At 40.6% G+C, this 20,393-nt stretch overlaps 1 protein-coding gene across 1 annotated transcript; it reads left to right on the top strand.

Moving 5' to 3' along the window:
- Positions 1–926: 926 nt before the first annotated feature.
- HECA (hdc homolog, cell cycle regulator) lies at positions 927–18,717 on the top strand. Its single transcript, XM_057370892.1, has 4 exons — positions 927–1,129; positions 7,508–8,548; positions 11,625–11,779; positions 14,389–18,717. Exons 1-4 carry the CDS (start codon positions 1,015–1,017, stop codon positions 14,551–14,553), a joined length of 1,476 nt encoding a protein of 491 aa, XP_057226875.1. The 5' UTR covers positions 927–1,014; the 3' UTR covers positions 14,554–18,717.
- Positions 18,718–20,393: the final 1,676 nt, after the last annotated feature.

Raw genomic sequence — 20,393 nt, 5'->3', positions numbered from 1 at the left:
GTACTGAACCAGGCAGAGACTTAGGCCTCTTCTCTGGGGATGTTTCCAGATGGAGTCAGGTATTAGAGCACAAGCCAGGGCAAGATTTTTCGTTTACAGAATGGGTCTTGCATCCTAAGCAAAAGCCAAAGCTAGTGATTGAGTTATTTTCTGTATTTGGGCAACACATATTAAATGGAAAGAAACTGGCTAAATTGCCTAGATGGTAATTGTACAGATTCTGGTGACTTCTGCAAGACCATGTGAATTCCCATGTTGGGTTTCAACAGCGTAGGCAGTAAGTTCAGCTTGGAACACAGATGGCTCTTTAAAAAAGCCACAAAATTATTGCGCACATGTAAGTGCCTATCTTCCTTAGTTTAACTTGATATTCTGCATTACTTTGGTGAGGTGATGGTTGAGCTGGGAGTGGGTGGTTGAATTAGAGCTGCAGATAAGTGTATCACATGCTAGTTGCTGATTTCATAAACAGGCATTAGCTCAGACTGTGCTATTAGTTAGAAGGTGTTAATGTGGCAGGTATGAGTTAAACCTTCATGATTTCCATGGTATCTTCCTGCTGCTCTGAAGTTTTTTGATTTTTTTTTTTATTGTGAAGACATTGCCTTGGAGGTCAAACATGAAGTTAGCATAAGTGAAGTGCATGGGGGTGGTTCTAGCAATTGTTGAGCCCTCTGGGAATCACATTACCTCAGTTCTCAGGTGAACCAGGGTTTGGTAGTTCCAAATTAYCTGAAATCTTTTCTAGGGTAAGGTAGTCACTTTAAGTTACTGCTCACTTAATAGAATTAATGACATCTTGCATGTAGGGTGGAGCATGTGAGGGAGYTGGGCTGCTTATGGCTTTGTTCTCTCTAAGTCCCTTCTGAGAGTAGGTATTGCCTGTGGCTGCCTGGTCCTTGAGGGTGGGACTGAGCCCTGGATCAGCACCTATTGGCACAGATTGTCAATATCTAGGTGTGTAATAGATGTGAAGCTGTCAGCCAGACTGACTCCAGACAACTCCTCATTGCGATGGCCGTGGCTCTGTCGCACATTGAGAATGGACTGCTGGCCTTGGCGTCTCTTTCCCAGAGCTTGAGGGAGTCGTATGGCACAGAAAAAGCCTGTGTTCAGGGTGGCTTACCAGGTACTGCTGTCTTGTTTTTTCCCCTTCCCTCCTGGAGAATCCTCCTGGAAACTTTCATCTTTATCATTCAGCAAAGATTGCTTAAGAAGTTTTGAAGAGATACCAGTCATCAACAGTGAGTGTTACCAGTATAAGCCCGAGCCGAGCTGTTTTGAAAGACTTCTCTTACTGTATGTGAGCTGTTATTTGTTGTTGCTCACTGAAGATCCAAGCCTGCCTTTTGGAWAAGCTTCTGAGACATTTTTTCTCATTGCGTTCTTCTGCTGCACTTAAGCTCTTAGAAAAGTGGCCTGATCATTTCTGTATTGCCATATTATTTGTACTGTTTAACTGTTATGAGTACGACAATACTATTTTGTCATGTGTTGGTAATCTTTGGAATATTGGATTGTATTACAAGGTTCAGCAAAGCAAATACATCAGACAATTAATTCAAGTTTTCTCTTTCTGTCTGTTTTGTTGTGGTGGTGGTTTATTTTCTACAGCTGCATTACAGTGTTAGCACAGTGGTATTGTATGACTTCAATTAAAATAAAGCTGTGCTGATGGCAGAGGAAATTCAGAAGATTCATGCAGATGGTTGATAGGGAGCAGCCTTCCACAGGAATGACTCAGCTCTGGTTCAGGCTGGCAGAGTGAACAATTCCTAGCTGTGTAAGGTTGTGAAGAGAGCAGTGTTCATGAGAAAGCAGGGTAGAGGTTAAAATGCTTGATTTTCAAAGTGTGTCCCCCACAGGAACCTTTCTGGCCTAGGTAATTTGCTGGCAGCTAGTGTGTCCTTGGCACAATGAAGAGGTGCTAGAGCGACAGTAGACCAAGAACAAGCCATAGTGAGTGTCTTGCAAGCAATCCAGTGCCAAGACCTTATCCTTTATTTGGGGATAATTTCTYCTTCCAGATCCGTAAGAACCTACTGTTGCCTGAGGGTTGCTTTAAGATGACAGTAGGGCTGTCTCTTCCTGCCGCCACCRCACTTCCCTCTCCTCTGCCCCCATCCTCACATGTTTAACACCTCCCTTGAGTTTTACCAGGGATGGCAAATCTGTGCAGTGAGCTGAAACCTATGCTGACGAGTACRGAAAATAATTATCTGTTTCTGTCCACTGACTGAAAAACTCTGGTGCTTAACGCAATGGATAATGTGGGAGCGTAGCAGGGGGAGAGCGAATTTTGCTKTAGGCATCCGCATTGAGGACTTGGAACAAATGAGAGCAGTCACGAAACTGAAGCCATGGAATCATTGCATTTGGCTTGCTGCGTGCATCTTTGGTTTTATGATGGGTGTGTAAACAGAAGTAAACAACATTCTCCTCAATATACTTCACCGGAGGGGAGTTCCTTAGGCAGCTGTTGTTCTGCTGCTGCTTTCATTTGGGTCATAAAATGGGAAGGATGGTCTTCATGTACTCCCTTCCTTTTTTATTAGAAGGTACAACCAATTCATGTGGGAGGATTTTTTTTTATGTTGAAAGAGTTACTTCTCAGATGTTCTATTTCTATTCCTATTCCTGGCTTTTATGGATGTTTATAAACCTGAACAGAAAAACTGAGAAAAAGCCAAACAACCCAATCCAGCTTCTTTGCAGTCTTCTGTCATATTCTCATTTTTGAAGGAAAAGTTAATGTTRTGGTGGCTCTGTCAAACATAAAACACAAGCTTGTTTTATCAGTGAGCTATCTTTGCACRAATGTACGTGTGTTTGGAATATTGTATGTTATTTCTGTTTTAGAAGACATTTATTTACCGCTCCTTCCAACTATTTTCAGATTCACTGTTCCAAATCACTGCAAAGGAATATGAGAAAACATTTATTTTTTTATGTGGAAACATAACGTCTTGGAAGAAGCAGCATGCGCTTGTAGTTGCAACTTGACAGCCTACGTTGAAGCTGTTCTGCTACACAATACTGCATGCTGTCTTGTTTTGTTCTCCTAGAGCTGTGAAACCATCCTGAAACTGAGAGTTAAATAGAAGTTCTTTCATCGTTATTTCAGCATTCTTTTCAAAGGGGCTGCTAGGAGAATGGATGTTGCTCTGATGCCGTGTAATGTTTCATTTTCCCTGAAGTTCAGTTTTGTAGCTTTGGAAACGAAAAACCTGTTGAGCTGTTATCTACTTGGAAAGAAATTATATTTTAGGTGACAAACCAGCTTGGGCTGCAGGTAYGGATGGACAGTTTGGCCATGTAATTTGTATTTACTTCCCTTCATAATCTCTCTTTACAGTAATTGTTAACAGTGTGATCATAGAACATTAGGGCATTAGTCTAACTCTGTCTTTTTGAAGAGTAACTCAAAGTGCATTTTTAATTACGGGAAGTACAAAGACTTGATAACAAGAATTTTTAAAATTTTGTAATACTGAAATAGTGGCTTTGTCTCATTTATAAAATGGTGATTAAACAACCCAGACCACTTTCAAGGATATGAATTGATGGGAAGAGCTCTTCACATTAGCTAAGCTGTGGTTCCCTTTCTTATCTGAATGCTGTCACTTTTGCTCCTGCGGCATATCTACTGCCATGAACTGGGAAAATTGCACAAAAAAAATGCTGTTTTCTGTTTCTCATTTGTTCTTTATGCAGGAACATGTGGCGTGGTTATGTCTGGCAGGAGACATGGGTACAGAGTAGTCTGCAAGTGATTTTCCRTCCTGCAGTCTGTTCTGTACAGATACACCTGCTGGAATTTGAAATGTCAGGCAAAACCAAATGCTGGCTTGAGGTTTTTGCATGCTTTTCAGGTAGTGGAGTCTTCTGYTTTCTTAAATACAGGAAAACTGCAGAAGTGGTAGAACTTTGTACCGAGAGAAATTAGAAGACAAATTAGCCCGTGCTGGGCTTCACAGTTTCTGTTGTGGAAGTACTGTAGCAGTTAATCAAGGCCTTCTCCAAACAGCAGACTTGATAATAGCAAATCTGTATCAGTGGAAGAAGGTGCTTTGACTAGCATGGCATAAACTGTGCTGTGGAGCATGGCAATATGGCAGACAGACCTGTTAGTTTCCTGGAGTATTTCCTATGCATCTACAGCAACAGTGGTGAAATGTCAGATGAGTCCCCAGAAGAAGCGAGTAGAGACCGGCTTCTCTTCTTCTCTTAGCAATGATGTTTTTCCAAAGCAATCTCAGTGCCACCATTTAAAAGTTCATGGAAATCTTTTGCCTGAGGGAAGCCTTTTGTTAATTCTGTTGCTGTCTTCCAGCTGTTCTAGACCTGCTTTTGCTATGGTGATTTTGTGACCAGCCAGTTCACACTGGGTAGGTAAAAGATCAGATGAGGGAATGTGTGAAAAGTTCGTAATCATCTAGTTAAATGTTGAAGAAGACATCGCTGTCCAGAACTTGGAGCTTTGCCTTTTCTTGCTCATAGTTATGCTGTGTGGGAAGTTCCTCAGGTAATCTGGCATCTTGTAAGTCCTCAAGGAGAAACTGGAGAACATTTCATTCCATAGTACTTCCATTGGCCAACTAGGAAAAGGGGGAAAAAAAGTCTGTTGGAAGTTGCCTTTATTTTAGCCTCTAGACACCCAGTGCATGATCATAATTAAGTAATTGTAGGCATATTCTGTGGAGTACATTGGAGTACATGGGCTGTGGTAATTGTTCTTGTATTTCAGTCACTTACTTTATTAATTTAATTTTTTGTCCACACAGTGAAAAGTTTGTAAACTTTTTAGGGGGATAGAAATCATATGTTTTTGCATACAAATTCAGAAACGTGTTCAAAGGCTAATCAAGGAAACGCTTTCCTTTTTTTAGTCAGTTAACTGTGCCAGTATGGATGAACAAGAATAGTGTCTTTATTCAATTCTAGACTTGTCTGTGTAGTACTTTCTCGGCTGTCAGCTATAATTATACCTGAAACTGTTAGAACATTTACTCTCCGATACACAGTGAGAGTATAAGCGGATTTTTGGCATGTTCTTTTTTTGCTGCCTTCTTGCAATGGTGGAAAGGAGTATGTACCGAAATAGATGAATACAGGAAATGCATAAGTGAGAATTGCTCCTATCGGTGCGTCCAGTACCTTGCCTCAYATATGACTCATGGGTTCAGTTTGACTGGCTTCTCTGAGGTAAATTGCTTAAGGATGCTATCATWGTGAACTATACTTTCAGACCTTAAATATGATGAAAGAAAGACTGACAATGAAGAAAAACTTYGCAGAGATGCTTGTTCTGTTGGTAGAATGACTTGAAGTCTGGGAGAATGAATGGAAAAACTCTCTGAACTGGTAAACTGACAGATTTTGTTTCAGAACAGGCAAATTATCACTTCTGCTCTTGGCCAGTAACATTATACTCAATAATAGAGTAAAATAGTGGAGTAAAATTAATCATTGGTAGCCAATAAAATAGGTGTTTCTCAAAGGCTTCTCAAAACTTTCACATTCTTAGTGGGCTTCTCAGAGACATGAGACACCCATAACAATGTATTTCTCACGTGTATAGAAGGAGCTTCCAAAGAGTGTCTAGGGAATGCCTCTCTTATCTCTTCTCTCTCCAATTTGGTAATTTGTTTTTAATGATCAAAAAGTCCATATTTTGAAATGAAATAAGCTTTTTCTTCTTTAGAGGTAGTCATTTGGGAATGTATTTTGCTTGCAATTTATAGGCCTGAAGGAAAGGTGTTGCAGAATAATTCTTCTTGCAGCTGTGCCACTTCTGGCATTAGAAACATAGACAAAGAAATTAAGGATGTGGCATCTTCCAGGGAACGGCTCAGGAAAGTTTTTCTGTGCTTTTTGTGCTTGTTTCTTCTGTGTACATAAGTTTTAAGAAATACAGTAATCTTGAATTTACTGAAGGTAGCCTTGAAAATTTTGTTTGTTTATAGTCTTTTCCTAAAACTTGCTGGGAAGGGGCAAAACCACTAGCGTGGCAAAGTTCTGTTGTTGTRGAGCACCTGGTTTGTGTATTGCTGCTGTAGGACAGGTGATGGTGGATATTGTATTTCATACTGAGAGTTGGAGTCACAGTACATGTAGCAGCATAAAATCTTTCTTTCTACTGCAAATTATGCTGTGTTATTTGTGCTAACAGTGACAAGAATGGGCAAAAAAACAATGCAAAGGAGTGATTTTTTTTTTTACCTGTTCATCAGATAGAAATTTAAAGTCCTAAGGGAAAAAACCTCAATTGTGGCAGTCRCTCTCCTCAAGGGTCTGTGCACCTCTGCTGTAAGTCTTGGGGCTCTGGCTGAGAGTGGGGAACTTCAGGAAGCTGATTGCTGTGTTTTGCATGGGATGAGACAGCCCTTGACCACAGAGGACCCTGAAGAAACCTAATATTTGAAAGCAGTCATACAAAGGTTAAAAGGCAGCCTGCCAGCCTTGTTGGGGCAGTACTTTCTGTTGAAGTGAGAGAATTAGGAAGGCAGAAATATGGAGAAGAAATATTTGTAATACTTGAGTAAGAATCTGAAAAGTTCTTCCAAAAACTCCAGTAGAAAATTTCCAGTCGCTTTTGAGCCTCCCAGCTGCAACAGAGCAGTCAGCAATGGGAGTTGTATGTAGTCTGTGGTACTTTGGTGAGGAACCAGAAAATGTCATTGGTTCATAAATGCAGAATGTTCTGTTGTAGAGCATTTTTTGTGTAGAAGCCGATACTGTTGCCGGGAGATAATTGAAGTAAACTGTTCTTTGCTCAAGGATATAGCAAAGCTGCTACTTTACTGATAAACTACCATGATGCATTTGGATTTTTTTAACCTGTCTGTGCTGTAGAACTGTTTGGTTTGTGAAATTTAGCTATCCTGAAGGTCAGTGGTGGTGATATAAATTGTATTTGCTTGGGCAATGTAGTGAAGGSCCTCCTTTCTGTACTAGCAATGTAAGCTGTTTGTCTTGCTTTTGCAAGTCCTCTGCTTCCTTCTTCTCTCCCTAGCTATTGTCTCTTGCTCAGTCCCAAAGAAAAGATCAATTCCCACCTCTCCCTGTGATTGCAAAGCTGGGCTGTATTGCTTAYTTGTTTTTCAAACAAACATCTCTGTGTGTTCTCCCCATGTTGTCTCTGAAGCTTCAAAGCTGCCCTCCAGAAATTCTCCCAAATCTTTCTTCTTGCTTTTTAAGGCCTTTCAGTGGTATCCGCAAATGCTTGAGGAAGGCTAATGTTTCTTAGGTGCTTTGGTTTTGAATATTAAACAGACTCTAATGTAATTTTGTTTCTTTATTTCCACATTTTCTTATCTCCTTTCRCATGCTTATCTCTTTTTGGCAAATACTGCTTTTTGAAGTGACCCAGAGCTAGTGCTTGTGGCTCTTCAGTAATGCAGGTTGTTAGTAAGAGCTTGTGTGTGTGTTCATCACAGTGTTTAAAAGAAAGTGCTGCAATAAATGGGCCATTAAATTATTAATGTATCTGTTTTACCTTCCACAGAGGCCCCTTGTGCTACTCCACTGATCTGTAGCTTTGGAAGGCCAGTGGACCTGGAGAAGGATGACTACCAGAAGGTTATATGCAACAACGAGCATTGTCCATACAGCACTTGGATGCACCTTCAGTGCTTCTACGAGTGGGAAAGCAGCATCCTCGTCCAGTTCAATTGCATTGGCAGAGCCAGGAGCTGGAACGAAAAGCAGTGTCGCCAAAACATGTGGACCAAGAAGGGATATGACCTGGCTTTTCGGTTTTGCTCCTGTCGGTGTGGGCAGGGCCATTTAAAGAAGGACACGGACTGGTACCAGGTGAAGCGAATGCAGGATGATAAGAAGAAGAAGTCAGTATTGGAGAAGAGTACGGGAAAGTCCATGACGGAGTCAGCAGAAGAGGCCAAAAAAGGCAGGCCTGCCAACAAGCCCCAGAAAGGCTTGAGTAATGACCTCCAGCGAAGGCACTCTATGGACAGGCAGAACTCCCAAGAGAAGGGTGTCATGGGTGGCAGCTACGCCGTTCGCTCACCTTGTGTCTCTCCAGGCCAGTCCCCACCCACCGGCTACTCTATCCTCGCCCCCACGCATTTCAGTGGCCCTCGTTCCTCACGATACTTGGGAGAGTTTTTGAAGAATGCCATTCACCTGGAGCCCCATAAGAAGAACATGGCTGGTGGGGGCATGTTCAGGAATGCACATTTTGATTATGGGGCAGCTGGCTTGCAAGCACATAGATCAGGACACTTCGATACCCCTGTGCAATTTCTCAGAAGGCTCGATCTATCTGAGCTGCTCACTCACATCCCCAGGCACAAATTAAATACTTTCCATGTGAGGATGGAAGACGATGCCCAAGTGGGCCAAGGGGAGGACCTTCGGAAGTTCATCCTTGCTGCTCTCAGTGCCAGCCACAGGAATGTTGTAAACTGTGCTCTGTGCCACAGGGCGCTGCCAGTGTTTGAACAGTTTCCCCTGGTGGACGGGACCCTGTTCCTTAGCCCATCGAGACATGATGAGATTGAATATGATGTTCCCTGTCACCTTCAAGGTACAGGTTGTCTGTCAGTCATGCTAGGTTTCATTAAATGATGGAACTGCCTTCTGTGCCCTGTTCCTTCCATTATAGATTTTCATCCCGATTCTGCATTTTTAARCTGTTCTGTAAAGCTTGAAGTAATGTCCAAAATACTCGTATGGATCAGAATKAAACACTTAGAAGGAATTACAAAAAGATGCTGTGTAGAAAGACCCATGCCTTGTCTTTGGGCTTACAACTAAACAAGTTTTCATCCAATTTTTAGGTAGACCACGGGAAGGTTTTCCAGCCAATCTGTTCTCGAGCATGTGCATGCTSATTTATCTGTTGTGAGCTTTACTCCAAGATACACATCAATCTTTTAAACAACCTTTTAAATTTAAGTGTGCTGTACTGCAGCCTGGGTGAAAGTTGAATTTGTACTACGGATGAGGGTGAAGTGCTTCTCATCTGCTTTCGGACTAGAGAGTATCAGTTTTGTTTTATAGCAAACTATTATTTTTTAAATATGAAAAGGTCTATAGTCTGGCCTATGTTAATACAAGCCTGGAGAGGTTGGATGTAGGAAGAGCAAGCTTTTAATATGCTGTGTTGAAGCAGCAGTGTAGTAGTGAATGTTTTAGACTTWTTTCCAGACTTGAAGGTGTTTGTGTCTTGATCCATGTCCTAGTGCTCAGATGAGTTGACACCAAGCCATGTGTTTCTTTTTTTCTCCTAGAGGAACAAGTGAATGTGGGCCAGCATGAGCTTTAGCTCTCYCTGAAAGCTGTGGCCCACACTTAAGTGATATGGGGGGTGCATGTCCAGACGTGCCTGTCCTGCAGCCTGCTGGCAGTCAGCATGGCTAAAATRAGTCAAAGAAAGTATTCTTAGTTTGGTGGTCAAAAGCATAGAATTATGTGTTGAAGCGTGTGTTGGTAAGGTATTAAGGAGAGRTATTTTAACACTGAAGTTTCTCACCTTTCAATAAAATACATTGTATCCCATGCATGGTCATAATATGTATTATGTAACATACATTTGCTCAGTAAACTTTGTATTTTATTTTTTTTTTCTTTCCTTAAATCACTGTGCACTAAGTCACTAAGCTGTATTCATGCTAACATTATTGTTTCTGTCTTGCCTAATGTGTTTGAAGGAGAAAAAATGATAGGTAAATATAAAAGCCAGAAAAGTTCCAGTATAAACAGACTATATATGTATGTGAGATAACTCTGCTTATTTGCTTTGGTGGGGAATCATACAATGTGCTTGTGATTTTATCAGTACAAATAGCTGGTTAAGTAATAGTGAAACTCATCSTTGGTTATCATTTGCCACTAAGAATGAAACTGATTTTTTTTAAACTTAAGTGCTTCTTAACTGTTGGATGACATATCTGAAAAATTTGTTCAGACAAGTTGCTGTGAATAATTAATTGTTAAAATTTTTGCTTTCTTGTCCTGGGTGAAATGGCTTATTACCAGAAGTACTCTTTGAAATGAAATTARGCTGTAAGGTGCTGTTCCAGGCTATTATTTTCTTTATAGTGCAGACTTCTTTTACTTCATGTATATTTAAGATACTAGGTGCCTCATTTCCTATACAAAAAGTATTCTGAAAATTAAGCAGCGGTCAAATGTAGTATTTTAATGTGCAGAAACAATGCAGAACTTCYGATTGGGAAGGTTATGTGTGCATAACTTGCAGCTTCTGTGCGTGGAGTTACTTGAACATCACCACTCTCAAGTGTTTGCTTTAGGAATAGAGTTTATTATATTTGCACTTTGGTTTCATCCCACTGTGTTTTCTAGAGCYGAGCATGCCAATGTAGAATAACTCATACTAGCTCATACTAGCAAGTTTATATTGTATGTGTATTTTAAGAAGAGTCTAATTTTTCTTGTTTTTCTGAAATCGTTGGCTTAAAACCAAAAGAAGTTAAACAATTAATTTCGGAAGTGTCTGGTGTAGACTAATCATAAATTATTAATATTTTGTTCCTATTTATCTGGAAGAGTTACAAGACACATGTCTTCTTGAATTACAGTTTGTGATGTGTTCAGTGCTTTGAAGCTAAAGAGCGCAAATTGTAATCCAAGGTGAACATGTTATACACAGTCCTGTTTTGCTGCTGATCTGTGCCTGCACTGCTGCTTGACTCTGTTTTACACAGCAGTGTAAAATCTGTGGTGTTACAGGATTAGTACTCTGTGTCAGGCCACTTCTAATAGCCAACTATTAAACTGTAAATCARTCTAGTCACTATAAGTCAGATATCATCTAGGCGCTTTAGATAGATATCATCTAGGCGCTAGATCTTTATAGTTTGTGTAGCGCTTTTTGGATTTTTGTGACATTTGATCTCAGATTTTTGTATTGGTGATTTTAATCACATGTGAGTAGTTRAAGTCTTTGATTTCCAGGTCTGAGCCACTTGATTTTTATGGAAATAAATATAACTCAGGTTTTGAAAGTCACTGTACATACAGAGGCTAAGGTCACGAGAGAGCTCGATATATGCRTAGTTCTGAATGGCATGTTAAAGCCTGTGTAAGTGCAATCTATAATATTTTTCAATATACTTGCTGTTCATAAACTGTCAGAAGAAAGTACATGAAAAAAAATTCTAGCTGTTTTTTTTTTTTTTTCTGTGGGTAATACTAGGTCCTTAGTACCCTCTTTGCTGGAAGATACTGGCAAGTTGTTAAATGGATCTGTACCAAGTTTGCTAAGAAGCTTCAACACTTCTCCCCTTCTTATGTCAGGTGGGGATGATGCTAGGGCAAAATTCTGGTTTTGGAAACACAGCAGCTGATCTTACAGCTTAACCTGGCATCTGTTCTTGGAGATTTAGCAACTCCTTTTATAAAATATTTTGCTAAGATCTACCAGCAAATGATGGGAGAGTGGGCAGGGTGATGACTAATTCCTGAKTTCTCCACAGCTTCAGTCAACCCCTATGTATTTCCCATAGAGAAGCATTTTTTACTTTTATCAGTCACTCTTTATAAAGAAAAAGAAAGGTTGATTTGTATCACTAATGAAGAAAATGTCTATTTTAATCTTCTCTTCTAGTCTCCYTAAGATGTGTCTTTTCTGTCCACAGGAAGGCTTATGCACCTCTATGCTGTTTGTGTAGACTGCTTAGAAGGGGTTCACAAAATTATCTGCATTAAGTGCAAGTCCCGATGGGATGGAAGCTGGCATCAGCTGGGAACTATGTATACCTACGATATTCTGGCAGCATCTCCCTGTTGTCAGGTTAGTACCGTACATAAATAACACTCACAAGGTGAAATTCCAACTGATTAGATAAAGTGAAGATTGTGAATCTCTTCTCCCTTTCCTTGTTCCATCCTTCTTTTCCAGCCTGTACCTATGAGCGCAATACAAGAAGGCTGATGGGTCTCTGTCCCTTTCTCTTAAGAGCTACAATAGCCTTTAACTAGACAAAAGTCATTGCAGTGTTCAGTGATTAATATATTTATGTTWTTAAATGAAGCCCCTTTAAATGCATTGGTAATTAATTCTGATGCTTGATCACTGGTATCACTGGTGTCAGATATAGTTCCACATTTCAAGCAGATGTTTCCTGTTTTCAGGTTTTTTAGTTCATAAATTGTGTTTTATCATAACTGTAGCAAAAAAGGTATCAAGGGAAAAGTCCAAACTGTCTTTGTGCTTGGAGATTACTCAGCTCTTCTTAATMTTTGCTGTTGCTGACCCTGGTGATGGTACTCACCCACCAGAAGCAATTTAGTGTTCATTAAATGCTCCCTTAATGTATCATGAGAGAGGAAAATCAAAGGCCTTGGGCTACTCCAGAGCAGACATGTGCCTGGGGCAGCAGGATGGTTGGCATTCAAGAGAATTGTCCATGTGATGGACAGAGCACTTCTGTGCAGGTAGTTAGACAGCTGTGAAAAAACCATTTGTCTGGGAATGACTCAGTGCTCCGCTCCAGATGCTTGGGCACACAGCTGATGTTATTACGTCAGGACAGGAGCCTTGCAGAGATGCAGCCATTCACACTGGCATCACTTTGTGGTAATGTGCATACTTGAAAGCAATATAAAATACCATTTTGTCAATATGCAAAATGCCAGTTTATTTTAAATGTAATGTATTTACCAAAATGTGTTGTTCAAGAGACAAGTGGTATTGCTGCTACTGGTTGAGGTGACATTGATAGCAATTATAACTACGGACAGATGTATTACCTCCACATTTAGTGTCTTTGAGATTGTATCTTTCTGAAAAATAGGAGCTTTTAAAGATAAAACACTGATACTGATTTGCTACCTTTGTAAAAGTCAGCAACCTTAAATCTGAATTGCTTCTGTTGAATGTACAAGGCAGGATTTAAGAGGTTGTTATACAAGGGCCTTAATTACGTGATTAATGGACAGTGTGACAGTACATGGTATAAGAACTGACTATAGAACCATTAGCTGCAGTGGCTGTGATTGCCAGATAATAAGCATTATTGTTTCATCATGATTGTTACAGATGATTCCGAGCACACAGAGGAATGACATTTAAATATCGTATATAATACAACTCCAAATTGCCTTTCTGATTTTATTTGAATAATTTCATGCTTTATTCAAAATATTTAATTCTACATCATKGATTTGCATGTAGAATAATACAGCCATTGTCAGATTGCTAACCCTTAGCTGGGCAGTAGCAAAGGAGAAAATACTTTGCTTAAGAATTTCATAAAAATTCATAATGTAGTGGATTGTATTTCTTCAAATTTCTGCTTTTCAAGCAGAGCAGATGGCTGTGAAGCTCTTGATTTGTTTCTTTTTTGAGTCTGGTCTCAACAGGGATAGTACTTTAGTAATTTCCTCCTCCTTTCATCCAGGAAAATCCCTTAAATCAAGATGGTCTAGACAATACTTTTTGTTCTTTTCAGTGGAGAGCTGAAGCTTTCATTAATGTACCGGGCTGTGAGGTTAAACTACGGTGCAGCTCAGGCCCTCACTGCTCATTTGCCACCTTTACTCTTTAACTCCTTTACTCTCTCAAATCCCTTCTGCTTCTCTTTATTCCGAAGGGCTTGCTGAGCTTTCATGCTGCCTGTTGCTTTCTTTGTATCAGATGGGCAGTGCTTCTCAGCTGGATTTCTTCTGAAGCCTCACTTTCTGATAGCAGCTGAATATTAATAGCTCTGTCTGTCATCWCCTATGACCTTGAATTATTTCTCATATCCACCCAGTTAATGTTGCTTCTTTCTGTCTCAGTTGGATTTTGTAGAATAGTTCATGAAGTGATGTTTAGCTTGTATAACTTGATACATATTATAAATGTTTAAATAGATCCTTAAAGTGACACAATACCATCTTGTGCTGATAAAGTAGATAGAGTTGTATATTTATTAAGCCAAAAGATTAAAATGCTGATATATTTCATAGAGAGATGGTGTTCAAACATCAGCTTAGATGGTTGAATTGCATGACACCGATATAAAATTTCTCTCTTTGCTTTGGGGCTTCATTAATGATTTACTTTGTGTGCTGGGGRTTGAGGAATTGATTCAGAGATTAAGCAGCACAAAACAATCATTTGCATTAATAAACCTTGATACTCACTGCCTTCCATCAGTCAGAGTGGGAGGTGACTCASTCCCCAAAATTTGGTGGTGGTCTTTAATGTGAAAGGCATGGGGTGTGCCTGGGAGTTCCCAGTCCAGGTGAGGAATGTCCTTACCCAGCACATCCCATTATTGCCAGTGTCCTGGCTGACCCCTTCTGCTGGGGAGGACGGGGACTGCCTCTGGCACCTTCTTCTCCACAGGTGAGGAGCTGAGGGGAATGTGGTTATTTCAAAAAGGTTTTTTTTGTTTGTTTCTTTGTTTTTTACAGGCTCGACTGAACTGTAAGCACTGTGGGAAGCCAGTAATAGATGTACGGATTGGCATGCAGTATTTCTCTGAATACAGCAACGTCCAGCAGTGTCCTCACTGTGGAAATCTAGATTACCACTTCGTGAAGCCATTTTCTTCATTTAAAGTTTTGGAGGCTTATTGACGAAAGCTTTGCTTTAGTAATAGCTATTTTATGGGTATTTCAACTTTATTACATATCTTTTTATAGGATTCATTCTGTGATGAAATCTAATTTCTTTTCTAACTGAAAGAGCAGCTTCTTTGTCAGTGTACATATTAATATGTATATATACATGTTGTTAAAACCAGAATCCTCCTGACAAGATCTCTGTGAAGGTTGGAGGCAAGCCAATTTAATGGCCTTTCAGTATATCCCATGTGTGGGATAAAGTTCAGCTAAAAATGATTTGGGTTTATTTTTTGTATAATTGTAATACAGTTTATATGAAGGGTGTGGGGAGACATACAGGACAGAGAAATATGTCCAGTTGGAAAATGGGTAATTGTATAGGGTTGTTCCTCCAGCTTGGTAGAAATGGGAAATCCTTGGAAAGAAGTGATTCTGTTAGTGTTGAATTCATTCAGCCTTTTGCATTGGTTCCCAGGGGGACAGGAGCTGGCCCTATGTTGCCAGTCTCCTCAGCAGGCTTTCTTTCAGATTTTCCCACGACTGGGGTAAACTAAGGTATCATGACAAGTGAATGTAAATGTGTGCCAGAAAATGCAATCTTGAATGAGTTCTTTTGGCATCGCGTCTTCCTGCCATGTGTGTTTGATGTGCGTTGCCCTCACTGAGCTACAGTGGGGCTGTCATGTGCCCAGCTGGGTCATCTGCTCATACCAAAACAAGCTGGAGATTTTAAAATGCTTTTTTTAAAGGTATTTCTTCACAGACATTTTAGGGAAGGAACTGGCTGAGCTGAGCAGGGATGTGTTTGTATGTGCCTGCTGGGGCTGAGGTTTTGCTGCCTGCGGCAGGCTGCTGTGACCTTCCACAAAGGTGAACCATGAAGTGGGATCTGGGCCCTCAGACCTGTGAGAGCTGAGAGGTATTGAGTACAAAACATGTCATCACTTTTTAAAATGATTAATTAATGCACCTTCGTCTTTCAAAATTGTGTTCAGTTTGGGATCTAAAAACACGGAGATGTTTTAAGAAAGCAAACTTAGYGTATTTACTTTCTACATGCCTCTGTGCTGTATATAATAGACTGCATTAAGCAGTGAAATTGTATCAGAAAGCTTGGCCCTGTAGACTCTGCAGTWGTTGTTTCTTGATTCCCATTTCTCCCTTCCCTAAATAAAATTTTTAAAATAGGTCATTAACCTTTTGCTTGGTTTCTCAAATCAGTTGAGATTTAGGGGACATTTGGTTTTTTACTTTTCTCGATAGTGTGTTTATGAAATGTTTGTCCACTTGAGAAGTGTGGGTTTTGTTTCTGTTTACATGGTGGGATTATTTTTTGTTTCTTCTGAAGTTTCTTGTTTTTCAAATTAGAATCTTTTCAGAGTATCTCTTGAAATCAYGCTCTTGAAAATGGCCCTGATAGTCTGCCACCCTGGGAGAGAAAACAGAAAAGTCAGAAGCCAAAATAATGTTTTTCCTATGTTGGACTGAGAATTACACTTTCTGCTAAATTAAGAAATTACAGTGCACATAAATCTCAAGCGGAATATCCGTGTTTCTTTGTGTGTAAAAATGCCGAATTCAGAGTTTTATTTCCTGGCTGTCTTCACTGCAGAGTTAGCTCCTTTTAGCAGCAGCTACTCTTCAAGTAATATTCAAGCTGCACAGAGCGCTTATGTTGGCACAGGTGACTTGCTGCTAGTTCGAGTGGCAGTGTCCTTAGATGCCACCCAGCTCAGTGCTGATCTGAATAGCYGAGTTAGCAGCTGTGGTAGCCTTCACCACTGGTGCTCCTCTCCTTCTGTCCATGTTCCCGGGTTTAGTTTTGGGCCTGGAACATATTCTTGGGGTTTTTGTGCAGTTTTCCCATTTGCAGCGGTTTTCAGAAAACCTGTTCCTTCTTCTGGGAGAATTATGGGAAGGACTTTAAAAGACTTCTAACACTGTCCTGTTGTGGCTACCACAAAGTTACACCAAGATCAGCTGCACCGGGACCAGCACTGTAACCATTGTCCATAGGAGCAGGACCTGGCCTGGACCTAGCTGGGCAGGAGGAAGGTTTCCAGCGGATAAAACCTGTTTACTTTTGCAGTGTAGACTTCCCTTTTGGAGAGCAATCAAATTATAATTTGTATTAACTCCTCCAGAAGGATGAGCCCTTCAGCTTTGATGTGCGTTGAGCAGCCTGCTGGAGTTAGGGTGGYTAACAGGGTTGGAGTTGTGCTGCCTGGTGGTACCTTGAGAACCAGACCAGACACAGCAGCGGCTGTCCCAGCAGCCTGAAATCAYGCAGCAAAGACAAAGCTCCTGTAATGAGAAGCAATTAAAGCATACATCTCTTACTGTAGGTTCGGTCTTAAGTGCCAGKCACACATGTCATGAGCCTGGGATGTCGATTCCCACATAGAATACATGGCACTGTGTGCCCACTTTTTGGTGCAGTGGTGAGGGAAGGTGTCACTGTGCAATGCACATGGTAGGGAAGAAGTGGGATCTGGAATTGTCCTAGATACTTGTTTGCTTACTTCCCTTAGAGTAGCCTAATTTAGAATTCTGCCCTTTAAGTTCTTGGATGCCTCTTTAGACCTGTGTGTGTGACAATCAAAAATCAGTAGATATTGAATAAATGGAGTATAGCCAGCTTTAAAAACAAGTCTATGAGAGATTGTACAATATTTCAAAGTCAAAACCAGGAATGGAGCAGGCTGAGAAAATGGGAAGAGGAAAGCATGAGGAAATGCCTGTTTTCTTGGAAAACATATCTCTCAAGTGGAGGCTAGCAGCACACATAGCACTGTAAAAATGATCCTCAGGGGAAACCAGCTGAGCTGCAGAAAGATTCCTCTGAACTTCCACTCCAACATAAGTTATCCCCAATTTGTAGGGGCATTCCCYGCTTCTCCTTGGTACTGAAAGCTGCTCTTGGGTTACTGCAAAATGCGGTATTTTCTGTAACATGCAGATTCCAGTCAAGCGGTCAGCCTCACCTTTGGCTATGAGAGTTTCCTGGGCTTTGCAGAGGTATAAGCGCAAATGTGATTTCTGCGGGACCCAGTGACTACTTTGGAAGTTAAACTAGACCACGGTGTCTCTGCTTTTTGTCCAAACAAGCATTGGAAGTAGTCATGAGCTTATAAATACATTAAAAGGGAAATGACTTCCCTAGCTAGGGAGCTGCTTGCTTTGCTTATTTGGCCAGTTGATTCATTGCATTTCATTTTTCTGATGCTGTGTGTTCTTTTTAAGCTGGCCTGTGGTCAAATTAAATTTGCCTGAAACATGTTTTGTAAGCGACAATGCAGTCCTCTGGGTTTGGAGGTTCATTCTGCTCTTAAGTGCACGATACTCCTTGTGATAGTAATAGGGGTTGCATGTGCAAATGCTTTTCTTTCCAGTAGTTAAATCTCCTTTCCATAGGAGAGGCTTGCATTTAGGTAGACTTCATATTGTGGATGTGTAAAAATTATTTCATCCATCAGTAAGATGTCTACAAATAAATTTTGATAACCGTAACTAACAAAATGGACATCTTTTACATGCTGATGTGTAATTTGACATCTACCAATGTAAACAGCCTGAAATTGTTGTTCTGTCTAATGCTGCAGAGTCATTAAAACTACAGTGTTCTATAGCCAGACCATAGACTGTCCTATAGTCTATTTACATTAACATCTCCAGTAATGAACAGTATATTCATAATAAGTTTAATTGGAAAAGTAAGGAATAATCCTACGAGGGAGGCATCTAGCCCAATTTCTTTCTTCTTTCCTTTTTTTTTCCCCCCTCCCATGTATTCTTCATTTTGCTGTACCAAGTAACCAAGGACAAACATGTTGTAAGGCCACTGGTGAGAAAACCCTTCAAAAATATACTTGTCCATAAAGGTTTCTTGTTGAGACATTCTTGGATTGCACTTTTGCAGATGGAAGAATATGTACATAGCAAATGAATGTTGATGAAATTAAAATAATTGGTTATGATATCATTTACGTGTGTTGTTAGAGAATATTTTGTTGTGAGTTCTCTGTATTAAAAAGTAATAAATACCAGACAGCTGATGGTGTGGGTTCTTTTTTCCCTGTTCTCTGGAGTAGTTTCTTACACCTGCTCTTTGTAGAATTACTCCAGTTGCCTTAAAGGGCACAGTAAACCCGGGTTTTTGGTTTTAGTTAAAATGGAGCTTTGTTGTTGTCATTTTSAAGACTGTTGTATTACAAGGGTGGTGGTGGGGTGTGTGGTGTGTGGCCTTGCCAAACTGAAGTCCTGTTGGCTTTGTTGATGTCAGAAATGCTCTTTCTGTAGCACAGCGAGTCCTGCAGGAGCAGTTTCAGGAGCTCCTGTCAGCTGTGCCAGCTGCTGCCTGTGGGGCTGAATGGAGGAYTGAGTGCTGAATCCATAACTTCTGGTTCAGTGTGTTAATGGAAATATGCCCTCTGTTGCCTGTGAAATACCAGAATAGCTGCTGGAGGGGAGAGCACAATAGGGCAGCACTAGGGCAAAAGGGTTTCCCACATTACGACAAAACACTTCATCTCCGAAAYCGAGCTGCAAATCCTTGCTTCCTCTGTAAGGTTTTTCAAGAGTGTAACTAATCATCGAATCATGCATTTTAGCCAGCCTTGCTGCATATGCTTACAGCATGATTTTTCAGCCTCTACATATTGCCACAGAGAAGTTCAGGAAGGATGCAAGCAATCAAGGCCATCTGGGCATACAAAAGGTAAAGCAAATACTGCTGGGAGGGAAGGARTACTGCAGCTGGGGAGACATGAGGTGGGATCTGGAGATTTGGAAACACTCTCTAAAGAGCCCACTGTAGCTGTGCAGGTTTAAATTTGGAAGCAGATACTGCGGCTCGTTTGAACGACCTTGAAATTGACAACCTGTACGTGTGTTGTGAAAAGCCCTCTGGATAATTGCTGCTTAAAGTACAAGTATCTGTTCATGAGATGGGAATGTAAATAAGCTGCCATCAGCCAGTTGCAAGTGAGTGCAGTGGTTCTGTATTGATATTTTGCTGAAAGGATCTTAGGCTGTGGTTTAAACCTTAAGCCATTGTGGGAAAACTAAATGAGAACTAATCTTTTGGGGAGACGGTTCCCCTAGCTTAATTACTGCAGTCTGGTGCTGAGCACTAGACTACAGAATTTCAGGTTTGATATGTTGTGTTGACTATTGCTAAAAGAAACTGAAGAGCGTTGTGAAAATGTAGAGGAAGGGAAAAGTCACAGGAAAAAAAAACGCTTTTCAAGCCATTACATGATACAATATAGTTAAAATAGGGGGGGTGTGGCACAGGCAGCTTGGGTTAGAAGCRTGCCTGGGCTCATACTCCTCTTAAAGGCATCCCTGATTGTGTCAGAGGAGGGGAATGAACTATTCAGGCTGCATATGTGTGTGGGTGTGTGCACCTAAAATACATGTTCAGGTTTCACACARATAAATTTGTGTTTGGTTTCTATTCTGACAGTATTCTGTGAAACAATTTCTGTTCATTCTGAACCTGGCCATATAAAACAAAACTTGCTTTCCAAAACAGCAGCTGCTGCAGTGTTTTGTCATTGACTTGATACATTAATATTTTTTGGCCTTCAGTACATCTGTTAGTCACTGTTTGCTTTTCATTCAGTGATGTCCAACCAACATCAGTGGGATGTGGAGAGAAGCTAAAGCAGCAGGAATAGCTCCTTAATCCTCAGACCACCARATCTGAAGCTCGCGTTGGCTACTTTGCAGAGCCAAACCAACTGGTGCCATCCAGGAGAGATTCTCAAATCATGTTTCAAGAAGAAATTTCCTCCCATGAGGAGAATACTTTCCTTTTTGTACCTTTCCTAATGTACCTCCCTGAAGTG

The sequence above is a fragment of the Malurus melanocephalus genome, unplaced genomic scaffold (assembly GCF_030028575.1).
Source record: "Malurus melanocephalus ecotype Western Australia unplaced genomic scaffold, MMel_1.1 scaffold_136, whole genome shotgun sequence".
Lineage (NCBI taxonomy): Eukaryota > Metazoa > Chordata > Aves > Passeriformes > Maluridae > Malurus > Malurus melanocephalus.
Note: the sequence above shows the minus strand (reverse complement) of the source record. Positions and strands in the feature narration are given on the sequence as shown.